A 14,766-nucleotide genomic window follows, 5' to 3' on the forward strand; every position below is an offset into this window, starting at 1 on the left:
TGATAATTTTATATGACCTTGGATAACAGATGTTGACTTAACATGAACTTGGATGACCTTAATTGCCCTTTCCTTAGGCTGTGGTAACCCACCACCTAACCCTGGAGCCAACATGACGCGGGACAACTTCACCAACAATGCCATAGGTGCCGAGGTCTCTTACACCTGTGATGATGGACTTAGCATCCATGAGGTGAAACTAACACTTGGGTCAGGCTTAACACCTTGGACACAAATACTTCCATGAATTTAAATTTATTCATTTGTTTTCAAATGTTGAAACTTAAATTTTTTGCAGATCAAGGCTTTGTAAATTAAAGGATATCTGCAGATAGAGAGAGGGGAGTGGGTTATAAATTCCTAAAGAAGTGAGTTAGTTGAATGATTATTAGGGAATGATGATAAATATGGGCTGTGAATTAATGCTGTACAGATAAACTAATAGTTATATCCAAATTAAAAATCAATCCTAAGATAAGAATTATTTTTGGTTGCCAACTTTCTAGGTATGTAAGACCTAGCTTAGTTTATTTGCCATCCTCTCACAATGGTCCGAGAACATCTGTTTGTTGTTACCATACACCCTTAGGTTCTTTTCACATTTGGTCTCGGTTAATAATGATTCTTCTCTTCACATATCAGTACTGGTTGTGATCTTTTCAACATTCTTCTGCCGAGCCACTAGCTGCTGCTTCAATTGTTCTGGTCCTCCTTCCCTCTGTCACCTTCTGTGTGTCTGCCTTAACCCGAGCCTAGCTTCTTTTGACTTATCATTATAACATATCAACTGATTCTTCAGCCTTAGTGAGGATTTCTTTTTCAACTTGCTCTTGGATTCATCTTCTGTTTATTACTCTAAATTTCTCTCTTTTATGATTGAGGATCTTAGTCAGAGTAAAGGAGAAACTGGATACTGTATATGAATGAAATTACAAGTTGTGGTCCCAGAGAGATGCAAAACTTAGTTGTGGTGAAGACAGTGCATTAACCCATATGCTCTGGACAGCGTAAGACCCTCCAGACCCCCCCACGCAGGCATATCTGGGCAGACAAAATATATATGTATTTGTTAATTCAGTCGAAAACTGGCATTTCAGATGTAAAATCAGTGCAGTCACTTTTGTGGTTGGTGTGTACGTGGTCCATGGCGCCCATGAGAACTGAGGGGTGGCCGATGGGGAGGGAAGGAGTTGTGAATGCCATTGTCTGTGTCACTGTCCTCACCGCTGTCTGCCTCAACAAACTCGACATCATCTGGGTCCGTTTCCTCCCCATCACTGTTTTCATCACCCAGTACTATATCAATGCCACTCTTGATGAATAGCACTACTGTCGAGGGTGTGGGGGAGTGAGGCGGGCTATGAGACATCGGACATGCATTCATTATGATAGCTGGTGTGTAACTGGACCACTACACTTTAGACAAAGATTACGTATGAGTTCAGTTGCCAAGTAAATGTCACCTGGAGTCACTATGTTGGACGTAGAGGAATGTTACCCGGGCTTTAAGGGTTAATGTTTAAAGTGGAGGACCGGGGTCACCAGCCTTTAGTCATGATGATGGTCTCTCTCTCTCTCTCTCTCTCTCTCTCTCTCTCTCTCTCTCTCTCTCTCCCTAAACAGACCCTGTACTTGTTCCAGACATACCCTGACCTGACTAACACCATTACGTTGACATGTAAGGACCATGTGTGGCTACCCAATGACACCAAGCTTGAGTGTGCCAAAGGTAAGTTGGCGTGTGTCACAGGTAAGCTTATATTATTTTACCGGATAATTTAGTTACCGCAAGATAGAACTCATTATGTTATATTGATACTTCATCTGTTTTTATTGTATTAGATAGATACTGTAGGTTGGTAAATAGATATTCAGTAAAGTTGTCATACAAGTTATATAGATTCCGTATTATAGACTGTAGGTATACAATACACTTGTAGTTATACGATGTACTTGTGTGTACAGTACATAGATTATAGACACTGTAGTATGTCTTATGTTCTGTATCGTGGCGACCTGTGGTGTAATTATCAGCATGCTCGCCTCTCAAGCGAGCGGACCTAGGTTCGATCCCGGGCAGGGTGAAACTATGGTCAAGTTTCTTTACGCCATTTGCCTCTGTCTATCCAGCAGTAATTGGGGACCTGGATGTTAATCGATTTGCGGATCGTATTCCGGGGTAATGGTAAATACACACTGAGTCATGCAGCTCGTTAACTCGGGGTGTGGTTGTTGTGTTGGCGACAGCTTCTACACCTCATACAAATTCGCTCCTAGGTGACCCTTGGGCCGGCCATCCTCGTTACACAAGCGACAACCATTATTTTGTATTATGTAGTGTATAACATCATGAATAATACTCTGATGCATACATCTTTGTTTTTTGATGTTGTGGGTAAATGTATTGGTGAGAAACATCACAGTTAAGATCTTTGGTTGTGTCTTATGTGGTCAGATTTTTTACCTACGAGAAGAGTAGATGTTTGAGAGGCTGAGTGGGTGCAGGTGGTGGGGGGCTGAGTGGGTGCAGGTGGTGGGGGGCTGAGTGGGTGCAGGCGGTGGAAGGCTGAGTGGGAGCAGGCGGTGGGAGGCTGAGTGGGTCTTAACAAGTACCAGAATGTAAATAACAGCCGTGTGGTAGATATAATTTAGTTATAATTAGTAATATAGTGAGCTTCCTTCCTTCATATATGTGAGCTTTTCTAACCATTAATGTTTTACTCACGTGACAGTATGTGCGGATGACCCTCCATCTCCGATATCTGTTGATCCATACCCCAATGCCACATCCACCTGGGACAACTACACTCGTGTTTCCGGCACTCAGGTCGGTACATTCTCACTTAACATTAACTACTGTACCACCTTACCTACTGTACATACTTATATATTTACTTATTAACTCTTACTTACTTGTTCTCTTCGCCTCTGATATATTCTAAAATCAAAACTAAGCTAATTTGGGGAGGGAAACTTGTAAACATTATAGTTGGTAAAAACAGCCTAGAGAATGGCATATTTTACCCTGGCACAAGTAAACGCTTTGGTTAGTAGACAACTATCAGAGTACAGTACATCATTATGTGGGTATCAATAATAACAGTATTAACTTACCATCAGCACTATTGCACAAATAAGAGGTTACACAAAATATAGCTCAGGAACCGATACAAAGACCCACCCAAGCGTTTAACAGGCCGATCAGTGGCGAAGAGGATAAAGTAAAGTAATAAGAACTAGTCAGTCCACATCATCCCTGCATACTGCTGCTTTGAATATATGTTATTTATCCCTCCCTCTATACAGGTCCAGTTGACGTGCCCTAGTGGATACTTATTTGCTAATCAAAATTCTACCATTACTGTGACTTGTGAAGAGGATGGAAACTGGACCTTGGTCAACACCAGCCTCATCTGCAGGATATGTGAGTTGACAAGATCAGTCCTCTCTGGTTGTTGTACTTGAGTGAGTCTGTCAGATTAAATCATTAGTATTTTTACTTAAAAATGATGTATGTTGGAAGATCAGATGTCAGAGTAAGAATGACGTAGGTGCGTTAGATAGATAGGTATTTATTCAGTTAAATCATCATAAAAGTTCACATAGATTCTGCATTTGTATGATAGTGCAGGTACAGTATACAAATAATGTAGATTATATGATTTCCAGTAGAATTCTGTGTCAAGGCTGGGGCACAAATCTGTAACATGCAGTATAGTATCTACAAAAATAGACGTGTGGTTTTAGGCAAATAGGTCAAAGGTCTACATGTCTTAGGATTGATATACTTTTATGTGTGTGTACAAATATTTTAAGTTTTTAAATACCTGTGAATGTAAACACAAGTTTATGATAGAAAATATTTGGACCTCTGAGTCTCACTTGGTTTGGGTTGTTATTTTCAGTTGTTGGTCTACCTAACCATTTTTATATATATATAGGATTCTTTGTTTTCTTACAGTAGCCATTACAGACCCAGTGACTTGTATTGATGAACAAACAAAAACTTTTTTATGAAACTTGTTGAAGATCCAATCAGTCATTTTTGTATATAACACAAGTTTTCTAATTGTTGTTACAGTGGCTACAGACCCACCACAACCCCCCGGCAGTGAGTACAGTGGCCCAGTACGGCCCTACTGGCAGTGGGACATCCTCAACTACACGTGTCCTGGGGACATGATGTCTCCCACAGGAACCAACGCCACCTCTCTCACTTTTAATGGCACCGAGTGGGTCCTGGAGGAACCTGACTTTCAATGCCTTAATGGTTAGTTTAAGTTAACTCCTTCACCAGTGGTAGGAACTTGTCTGTGTTAATGTTAGGAACATCTGCTTAATTTATGGTTTGGAACCTCTTGGAAGATATTAATTTGGTGAACTTCACTTAAGAAAGGTCAACATCCATAGAAATGTTAAAAATCCTGAAAGGGATGGAAGACAATGACCTAGATCACTTCTTTTAGACATCAAGTGCTACACACACAAGAGGTCATATTTTTTTAAGCTTCCCAAATTGTCATGCAGAATGAATATAAGGAAGAAGTAATTCTTCACGCAGAGGGTGGTAGACTTATAGAACAGACTACAGTACCAACTGAAGATGTGGAAGCAAGAACTACTGAGATTAAAAATAGTCCTGGACAAGGCTATCAAGAACAATGGGGGGATCTATGCAGATCATTGGCCTCCTCCACCACAACCAGGCTGTCTCTAATTGTGATGGCTGTTTCCTAAATTAGGTAGGCAGGAAAAAGTAACCATTACTCTCGTTCTACAGTGTGCCTGAGTGATCCCCTGACCCCAGACCCTCCAATCAAGACAACTTGGAATGGTCGGTCCCGGACTGTCAACACAATGGTGAGAACCTCTTCCTGCCTGCCTGGTGGGTTTCACACTCACTCTCCACAAACAGTACTAAATCCTCCTTATGAATAATTTACTAATATTACTCTCTGTATCTGCTAATGACTTATCAGTGAAAAAGAAAATATTGTTGTAAAACCAATAAGAACAATGCTCCTGTGCAACCCCCACAGGTTGAACTCTCATGTCCTGACGGGTATGTTTTCACCAACTTGAACTCCTCGGTTAACCTGACGTGTGACAACAACTCCCGCAATTGGACTGACATCGACACCTCCATCCTCATCTGCAGGATAGGTGAGTCACATTAGATCTAACCTCTGATATATACTGTGTATATATATATATATATATATATATATATATATATATATATATATATATATATATATATATATATATATATATATATATATATATATATATATATATATATATATATATATATACATATATACATACTTTAATTTTTAGTCCATATAACACGTGAACTTTGAACATAATCAACGACCTTACCAGCCAGGACTCGAACCCTCGACCTACTGTATGGGACCAGAGAACGGTAGTTACGCAGATTCTGACCAGGATAAAGCTGAGGCATTAAACAGCTTCTTTTCCTCGGTGTTCACAAGAGAGGATGCGATTATCCTTCCTGCGTTTCAGGAAAGATGGTTCGATACAGCACTGACCCACATTGTGTTCACAGAAGAGGGTATTAGATATAAACTGTCAAAGCTAAAGGTCCACAAGAGTGCATCCCAGAGTGCTAAGAAAGTTGTGCAATGAGCTTGCCGAGCCCCTGAAGATCCTCCTCTGTACAGTAAATGCCTGGATGAACAAAAGGTCTCCAGTGATTGGAAAATGGCTCATGTGAGTCCTATCTTCAAGAAGGGCGATCGTCACTCCACGAACAACTATAGACCGGTGAGCCTGACCAGCATAATATGTAAAGTACGTGAGAGTATTATCAGAGATGCCGCGATGGAACATCTACTACGAAACAACCTTGTAAAGGATTGCCAACACGGCTTTATGCCGGGGCGCTCCTGCATAACACAATTGCTCAAGGTATTGGATATTTGGACCCATATTCTGGAACGGGGTGGTAATATCGACAATATTTACCTAGATTTTGCCAATGCTTTCTACAATGTACCCCCAAGAAAAGCTGAAAATCAAACCAGAAGGGTACGGAATTCGTATAATATCCTAGCGTGGATAGAAGACTTTCTACATGACCGTAAGCAGTGTGCGTGATTAATGGCACGAAATCATCATCAGTACCTATTACAAGCGGGGTACCACATGGCAGTGTATTGGGCCCGCTGTTGTTTGTTTGTTTCATAAATGACATGCCTGACGTTCTACACTCCTCCATACAAATGTTTGCCAATGATGCCCAGTTATTTCGGGAAATCAAGAACCAAGAGGACTGTGAAGAGCTGCAGAAGGATCTCTGTGGGCTCCAAGAATGGTCAAAGAAGTGGCTGCTGAGATACAATGTCACGAAGTGTAAGAGGATGCACCTGGGGCGTACCAACGGTAAGGAGGCGTATCATATGTCCCAACGGGATGAAGAAACTCCACTATTTGAGACTGAATGTGAGATGGACCTAGGTGTGAATGTTGAATATATGCTGAAGCTCTCGGGCCATTGCGAGAAGAAGGTAAATCAGGCAAATAAATTATTGGGTCTTATAAGAAGGTCGTTCAGAGTAAAGTGCTTCCCCATCTGGAGTACTGTCACCCCATCTGGTCCCCGAGATATGCTAGTGACTATCAGTTGGTTGAAAATGTTCAAAGGAGGGCCACCAGACTGGTTCCTGCACTTCGGCACCTCAACTACCCTGAGAGATTGGAGCGCCAGAACTTGCCGCGCTTATACTACAGACAGGCAAGGGGCGACCTAATTTAGGTGTATAAGCATTTCAAGGGGCACTACTCAGTCGATTGTCCTTACTTGGAGCTGGCAGATGCTCGCCCCACAAGGGGTCACAGCTCAAGATTGAAGAAGCCGCAAGTTCAGAAAACTGTGAGGGCAAACTTTTTCGGAGTGAGAGTTGTGAACTCTTGGAACAATCTGCCAGAAAGTGTTGTGATGGCACCGAGTGTGAGTTCTTTCAAGACCAGACTTGACCAACACTGGAGCAGGTTCAGGTACATTCAGGAGCCCTGTGCATGCCCAATACTTGCCAACAGTGCGTAACAGAAAGCCAGTACATGCCTAGTACTTTCGGACAGTGCGTGACAGAGACGTGACCGATCGCCCAAGCGGCTAACGAGCTTATTAGTGGTGAAGAGGATAAAAGTAAAGTAAGTAAACGTACCCTTGCAGGTCTGTGTGCATATCTAGACATGTTAATGCCTCCATCCTCATCTGCAAATTAGTGATAGGTGAGCCATTGATATACTCAATTCACCTGGGAGTTTCATTAATTCGGACATTAAACTTGATACACAGTAGATTTGAAGTACATTGACATTATGATTCATTCATGTGTATGTTCAGTGTTGTCTCAACTAAGATAAAGGGACCATCCAATCAGTCATTTTATATATAACACAGATTTTCTTATTGTTGTTGCAGTGGCTACAGACCCACCACAACCCCCTGGCAGTGAGTACAGTGGCCCAGCACGGCCCTACTGGCAGTGGGACATCCTCAACTACACGTGTCCTGGGGACATGATGTCTCCCACAGGAACCAACGCCACCTCTCTCACTTTTAATGGCACCGAGTGGGTCCTGGAGGAACCTGACTTTCAATGCCTTAATGGTTAGTTTAAGTTAACTCCTTCACCAGTGGTAGGAACTTGTCTGTGTTAATGTTAGGAACATCTGCTTAATTTATGGTTTGGAACCTCTTGGTAGATATTAGTTTGGTGAACTTCACTTAAGAAAGGTCAACATCCATAGAAACGTTAAAAATCCTGAAAGGGATGGAAGACAATGACCTAGATCACTTCTTTTAGACATCAAGTGCTACACACACAAGAGGTCATATTTTTAAGCTTCCCAAATTGTCATGCAGAATGAATATAAGGAAGAAGTAATTCTTCATGCAGAGGGTGGTAGACTTATAGAACAGACTACAGTACCAACTGAAGATGTGGAAGCAAGAACTACTGAGATTAAAAATAGTCCTGGACAAGGCTATCAAGAACAATGGGGGGATCTATGCAGATCATTGGCCTCCTCCACCACAACCAGGCTGTCTCTAATTGTGATGGCTGTTTCCTAAATTAGGTAGGCAGGAAAAAGTAACCATTACTCTCGTTCTACAGTGTGCCTGAGTGATCCCCTGACCCCAGACCCTCCAATCAAGACAACTTGGAATGGTCGGTCCCGGACTGTCAACACAATGGTGAGAACCTCTTCCTGCCTGCCTGGTGGGTTTCATACTCACTCTCCACAAACAGTACTAAATCCTCCTTATGAATAATTTACTAATATTACTCTCTGTATCTGCTAATGACTTATCAGTGAAAAAGAAAATATTGTTGTAAAACCAATAAGAACAATGCACCTGTGCAACCCCCACAGGTTGAACTCTCATGTCCTGACGGGTATGTTTTCACCAACTTGAACTCCTCGGTTAACCTGACGTGTGACAACAACTCCCGCAACTGGACTGATATCGACACCTCCATCCTCATCTGCAGGATAGGTGAGTCACATTAGATCTAACCTCTGTACCCTTGCAGGTCTGTGTGTATATCTAGACATGTTAATGCCTCCATCCTCATCTACAGGATAGGTGAGTCACATTAGATCTAACCTCTGTACCCTTGCAGGTCTGTGTGTATATCTAGACATGTTAATGCCTCCATCCTCATCTACAAATTAGAAGTAGGTGAGCCATTGATGAACTCAATTCACCTGGGAGTTTCATTAATTCGGACATTAAAATTAATACACATTAGATTTGAAGTACACTGACATTATGATTCATTCATGTGTATATTTAGTGTTGTCTTAGATAAAGGGACCATGCAGTTAGAGATTAAGAGTGCTTGTGGCATCATCTGTCAGTACAGTTCCTAATACTGTATTGTATATCCTCTTACAAAATGCTGTCTGATAGGATATAAGTATTAAAACTGTGTCAATCACTACTTTATGATATTCAGTTTTAAACATGGTAGCTTAGAATGATCTAGTCTTCTTGTATCGTGTGTAATTTACAACTAATATAATAAAATCTTTAAAAAAAATTCTTGATATATATTACTAAGCTCACTGTTGTTATTCATTACTAAGCTTACTGTTGTTGTTTATTACAAAGCTTACTGTTGTTGTTCATTACTAAGCTCATTGTTGTTGTTACAGTGGCTATTGAAGGTCCACCTCAGATTCCTGATAGTGAATACTCGGGCCCAAAGCCACCCCACTGGCAATGGGATGTCCTCAACTATACGTGTTATGAGGACTTGATGTCCCCTGCAGAAACCAACACCACCTCTGTTACTTTTAATGGCACTGAATGGGTCCTGGAGGATCCTGACTTCAAGTGTCTTAATGGTCAGTGTGGGAAACATTGTGATGAAACTTCTCTCTTGTTTTTTTTAATTTTGGGCTGAACTCCTGCTAAGAACTTAATGTAAGTTATCTTACAAACTTCTGAAATTGTAGTGTGAGGAACCTGTCACTGGTTTATATGAAGCAGCTCTCAGCCTCTCACCTCGCACCACTAAATGAAGGATCTTACACAGCTCCTGAAGTATTGGTGACCAATTGTCTACTTATCTCAGGATTACTGATCAGTGACATTATCATTCTCATCTTCCATTATTGTTCCTTTCTTCTCGCTGAGTTTTCTTGGCAATATATTTGAGGCGCCATAACTCAACATCTTCCTGAACTTAGTTTACAATCCACAAGCCACAAATTTTCTACATCAGTTTTTCAGCCAAATATAATGTTTACACCTACAGTGTGTGGGTCACCACCCCCAGCCTCCAACAGGACTACCTACAGTCTCACTGCAGCTCCAGTGACGGGAACTATGGCTTCCTACATCTGTCTTGGAGGTTTCCTGGTTTATGACCCCTCCACCCTGGGTAACGACAACACCACAACCAGCCTCTCTAATGACACCACAACCCTCAACATCACCTGCCTGGACAGTGGCTGGAGCCTTAGTGACATACCAGTCTGTAAAAGTAAGAGACATGCGTTTTCTTACATATTATTCCAAAATATGATGAAAAGTTTGTTATTTAATTATCTCACACAAACACATAAAAAGGTTATTTTATTTGAGTACAGTAGGGTCGGGATATATTGCGAGATAGGGTCCAGCAATGTTCGCTACATACTAAATCGCGATATATAATTACATGTAATCAATGGGGAAAATAGGGTTAGGTTCTGGAGGCCAATAAAAGTGACTAAACTTGACTTAACGATGTATATTTTCTTACTAACTAAAGCACCAATGAACACTAGACTTGGGAACAACAGGCTATTTCAAGACTCGGCAGCTGACGCACCATCCCGAGAACACCAGACTCGGCAGCTGACGCACCATCCCGAGAACACCAGACTCGGCAGCTGACGCACCATCCCGAGAACACCAGACTCGGCAACTTTCGCCCACTGCCACCCTCACTTGACAATCCCACACCTACATAAATGAACAAACCAAATATATTAGTTACAGTATTAAATCTTTTCCATTAAGCTTTCCATTCTATTCACTTCACTTTTCACGTCACTACCAACCCATTTATACTCACCTGTGAAGTCGTAATATGCAGCAGAGTCAGCTGTTCACTCAGAAAGACTGTGCGGGCGAGCGTGAATGTGTGGGTGAGCAAATAACGCATTTGTTTGCCATGGCTTTACATTTGAAATATTTCCTGCCCAATTTCCCTAGTGAAATACTGTAAATAAATTTATCGCTATATATTGTAAAATTTTGATAATTTTGGTAGTCGCGATAAAAAAAAATCTTTATAAAAGGTTGCGATATATCCCGACTCTACTGTAAAACTTATGATAATTGTGTATTGAATTAATGTATTACAAAGCAGAAACTCGTTTTCTATGTATATCTTAACTATTGTCTATGCCACTGTGGATAAAAGCACAAATGTATACACTAGATTGAATTGGATAAAATTAATATCTTTATTAACAAGGAGGTAAACATTTGTCTTGGTCCAGTTGAATTCTGAGTAATTTTACTGTACTTAATGTTAAAATTATTGGTGTGGGTTCAGTTAAGTTGTTCTTTCATTCAACTGTGTACAGGTAGAGAACAAACAGGTTGTAATACTTATTTAGTACAGCACTAATAGAAGCCTCATGACACTCTTGTTCCTTCAGTAGAGCTATTGTTCAGGTTTTTGTTTTTTTGTTTTTATCCTATTCACCACTGATTGGCTCGTTAGCCGCTTACTTTTATTTCTATCCTCTTCACCACTGATCGGCTCGTTAGCCGCTTGGGCGATCGGTCACGTCTCTGTTACGAACTGTTGGCAAGTACCGGACATGCACCGGCTCCTGAATGTACCTGAACCTGCTCCAGTGTTGGTCAAGTCTGGTCTTGAAAGAGCTCACACTCGGTGCCGTCACAACACTTTCTGGTAGATTGTTCCAAGAGTTCACAACTCTCACTCCGAAAAAGTTTGCCCGTCTGTAGTATAAGCTAGGCAAGTTCAGGCGCTCCAATCTCTCAGGGTAGTTGAGGTGCCGAAGTGCAGGCACCAGTCTGGTGGCCCTCCTTTGAACATTTTCAACCATCTGACAGTCCCTAGCATATCTCGGGGACCAGACGGGGTGACAGTACTCCAGATGGGGAAGCACTTCTTATAAGACCTTATAATTTATTTGCCTGATTTACCTTCTTCTCGCAATGGCCCGAGAACTTCAGCTCATTGTCAACATACACACCTAGATCCTTCTCACATTGTCTCAAATAGTGCAGTTTCTTTATCCAATTGGGATATATGATACGCCTCCTTACCGTTGGTACGCCCCAGGTGCATCTTCTTACACTTCGTGACAATGAATCTCAGCTGCCATTTCTTCGACCATTCTTGGAGCACCACAGAGGTCCTTCTGCAGCTCTTCACAGTCCGCTTGGTTCTTGATTTTCCGAAATAACTTGGCGTCATCCGCAAACATTTGTATGTAGGAGTGTACAACGTCAGCCATGTCATTTATGAATCAAACAAACAGCGGGTCCAAATACACTGCCCCGTGGTACCCCGCTTGTGACAGGTACTGATGATGATTTCGTGCCATTATTCACCACACACTGCTTGCGATCATGTAGAAAGTCTTCTATCCACGCTAGGACATTTCCCCGAATTCCGTACCCTTACCAGTTTGATTTTCAGCCTTTCATGGGGTACACTGTTGAAGGCCTTGGCAAAATCTAGGTATATATTGTCAATATTACCACCCCGCTCCAGAATATAGGTCCAAATATCCAGTACCTGGTGTAATTGTGTTGAGCAGGCATAAAACCGTGTTGACAATCCTTTACAAGGTTATTTCGTAGTAGATGTTCCATCGCGGCATCTCTGATAATACTCTCAAGTACTTTACATACTATGCTGGTCAGGCTCACCGGTCTATAGTTGTTCGTGGAGTGACGATCGCCCTTCTTGAAGATAGGACTCGCATAAGCCATTTTCCAATCACTGGGACCTTTTGTTCATCCAGGCATTTACAGAACAGGATCTTCAGGGGCTCGGCAAGCCCGTTGCACAACTCTCTTAGCACTCTGGGATGCACCATGTCAGGGCCGGGACTCTTATGGACCTTTGGCTTTGACAGTTTATATCTAAAACCCTCTTCTGTGAACACAATGTGGGTCAGTGCTGTGTCGAACCATCTGTCCTCAAACGCAGGAAGGTTAATTGCATCCTATCTTGTGAGCACCGAGGAAAAGAAGCTGTTCAATGACTCGGCTTCATCCTGGTTAGAATCTGAGTAACTACCATCTTCAAGCCTCAGGTCTGATACTCCTACTCGTGTTTTTAAATTCGACTTTGCATAGCGGTAAAACGCCTTTGGATTTGACTTGACCTCGCTTGCAACCAGCCACTGGAACTCATTTCCACCCCTTCCACACGCTACCTTTGCTTGGTTTCTGGCTCTTGCATACATCCCACTGTCCTGCTCATCGTTTGACCCAACCCACGTCTTGAATATCTGGGTTTTCTTCTTAACTTTGTCGACCGCCGCATGGTTCATGTGTAGGGATCCCCTCGTATTCCCAGAGGCACTGGGTTTGGTCTTGGGTATATATTTATCGATCAAATGGGTCACTTTACTAGTTATGATATTCAACGCAGTGTCTGCATTCTTGTGCCTTAATGAGTCAGGCCAGTGGATACCCCTCATCTCTTCCCTCATCCCGTTGTAATTTCTCTTGTAGTATTTGCACCTTGGCCTGGCCTTTTCATGAGCTAGGTAACAGTTAAATCTGAATGACAACACTACATGGTGACTGGTGCCAACTGGGGCAAGGTGTTCCAGTTTGGCCACCACACCCTCCTCGTTTGTTATGATGAGGTCTAGTGGCTTGGGTGTACTTTTCTCACTCTTCCACAGGTGCTCTTCATTTTTAAACCCCTTTCTTTCACTGCTCCCTCATGACGTCTCTTGTCTCAACAGTGTGTACCACTCCTCCTCCGGCTTCTGATGTCGGGGTGACAATTTCATACAAGGGGGTGGACGAGTGGGGCGCTGTAGCCACCTACACCTGTGAGACCAAGTTTGTTGATGACAACAAAACCATAAGTGTTACTTGTCTGGAGGGAACCAGCAACTGGACAGTGACCAACCTGCCCCACTGTATAGGTAAGGTGCTGGCATGTTAGCACACACACACACACACTAAATACAGTAAACATATATTGTACTGTACATACACATGCGCACACACACACATACACACACATACACATACATGTAGTGCACTCAAAGATACACAATACAAACAAGCACACACTTTTACCGTTGACCCCTTAACTCAGGTAATCATATCAACAAACGTTCACAGACTTTGATAATTAACAGTGGAAGAAATTGTTGGTATATAAGTCAGAGGGACATGGGAGTGGAGGAGACAGAGAGGGGGGGGGGGGTGTTTACTTCCTGATGAAGGTTTATCTTATTATTGACAATAATTTGGAGACTAATGTACAAGTCATTATAAATTTAAGTAACATTAAACATAATGTGTACCTGTGTTTACCTCCATTACCATCCCTAGTTACCATAAGTATTACCATCAGTTACCATAAGTATTACCATCAGTTACCATAAGTATTACCATCAGTTACCATAAGTATTACCATCAGTTACCATAACACTTTCTGAGTTTGTTTATAACTGTTAGATCACCTGAAGATTACCCCCCCCTATCCAGTTTATTTCTCCTGATGATTGGGAGGTTAGGTTAGGTTAGGTTAGGTTAAGGTGGTTAATCTTAAGGTAGAATAAACTGGTGGGGTTAATCTACAGTTGACCCTTATTGTTAACTAATACAGTTTCTTATCTTAACCATAACTTCAATATCCTCTACGAGTATTCATGGAACCAACACACTGGTGGGATAAAGAATAATGTCAACTCTCAATTGTTTTTTCCGGTAAGTTTAATTTTTTTCTTTTTCCTTGAATTTTGTGATATGATATACTATATACATATATACTGTATATATATATTTGGATATATTGATTTATAAGACAGGAATATCTACCTAACTTTTCACAAGAGTACACTTATCTTTCTTAATCTGTCTCTCTTAATTATTTTTCGTTTTTTTTATTATTCTTTGTCTTATTAGTATTGCTCTCCTGTTCCTCCTGGGTGTTGTAAAAGATTCATTCTCTCTTAACTATGGATGAATGGCTTTATATATTATCTTTTTCCCTGGTT

At 41.5% G+C, this 14,766-nt stretch overlaps 1 protein-coding gene across 4 annotated transcripts in view; it reads left to right on the plus strand.

Moving 5' to 3' along the window:
• The window catches only part of LOC121858775, a 64,007-nt gene that overhangs the window by 36,991 nt on the left and 12,250 nt on the right, over positions 1-14,766 (plus strand). For 2 of the 4 annotated variants that reach the window (XR_006087509.1, XR_006087508.1), the window contains exons 22-34: positions 78-193; positions 1,642-1,729; positions 2,733-2,827; positions 3,307-3,424; positions 4,082-4,270; positions 4,781-4,860; positions 5,040-5,163; positions 7,454-7,642; positions 8,151-8,230; positions 8,410-8,533; positions 9,196-9,387; positions 9,801-10,028; positions 13,498-14,476. Coding sequence is in view for 2 of the 4 variants with exons in the window: in XM_042355406.1 (XP_042211340.1) it covers positions 78-193; positions 1,642-1,729; positions 2,733-2,827; positions 3,307-3,424; positions 4,082-4,270; positions 4,781-4,860; positions 5,040-5,163; positions 7,454-7,642; positions 8,151-8,230; positions 8,410-8,533; positions 9,196-9,387; positions 9,801-10,028; positions 13,498-13,703 (1,829 nt within the window). In the remaining 2 variants the exon portion in view is untranslated. Of the gene's footprint in view, positions 1-77; positions 194-1,641; positions 1,730-2,732; positions 2,828-3,306; positions 3,425-4,081; positions 4,271-4,780; positions 4,861-5,039; positions 5,164-7,453; positions 7,643-8,150; positions 8,231-8,409; positions 8,534-9,195; positions 9,388-9,800; positions 10,029-13,497; positions 14,481-14,766 lie in introns of those variants that run through there. The other 2 variants (XM_042355406.1, XM_042355407.1) reach the window with 2 other exon arrangements.

This window comes from Homarus americanus, unplaced genomic scaffold (genome assembly GCF_018991925.1).
Source record: "Homarus americanus isolate GMGI-L3 unplaced genomic scaffold, GMGI_Hamer_2.0 scaffold39618, whole genome shotgun sequence".
NCBI lineage: Eukaryota > Metazoa > Arthropoda > Malacostraca > Decapoda > Nephropidae > Homarus > Homarus americanus.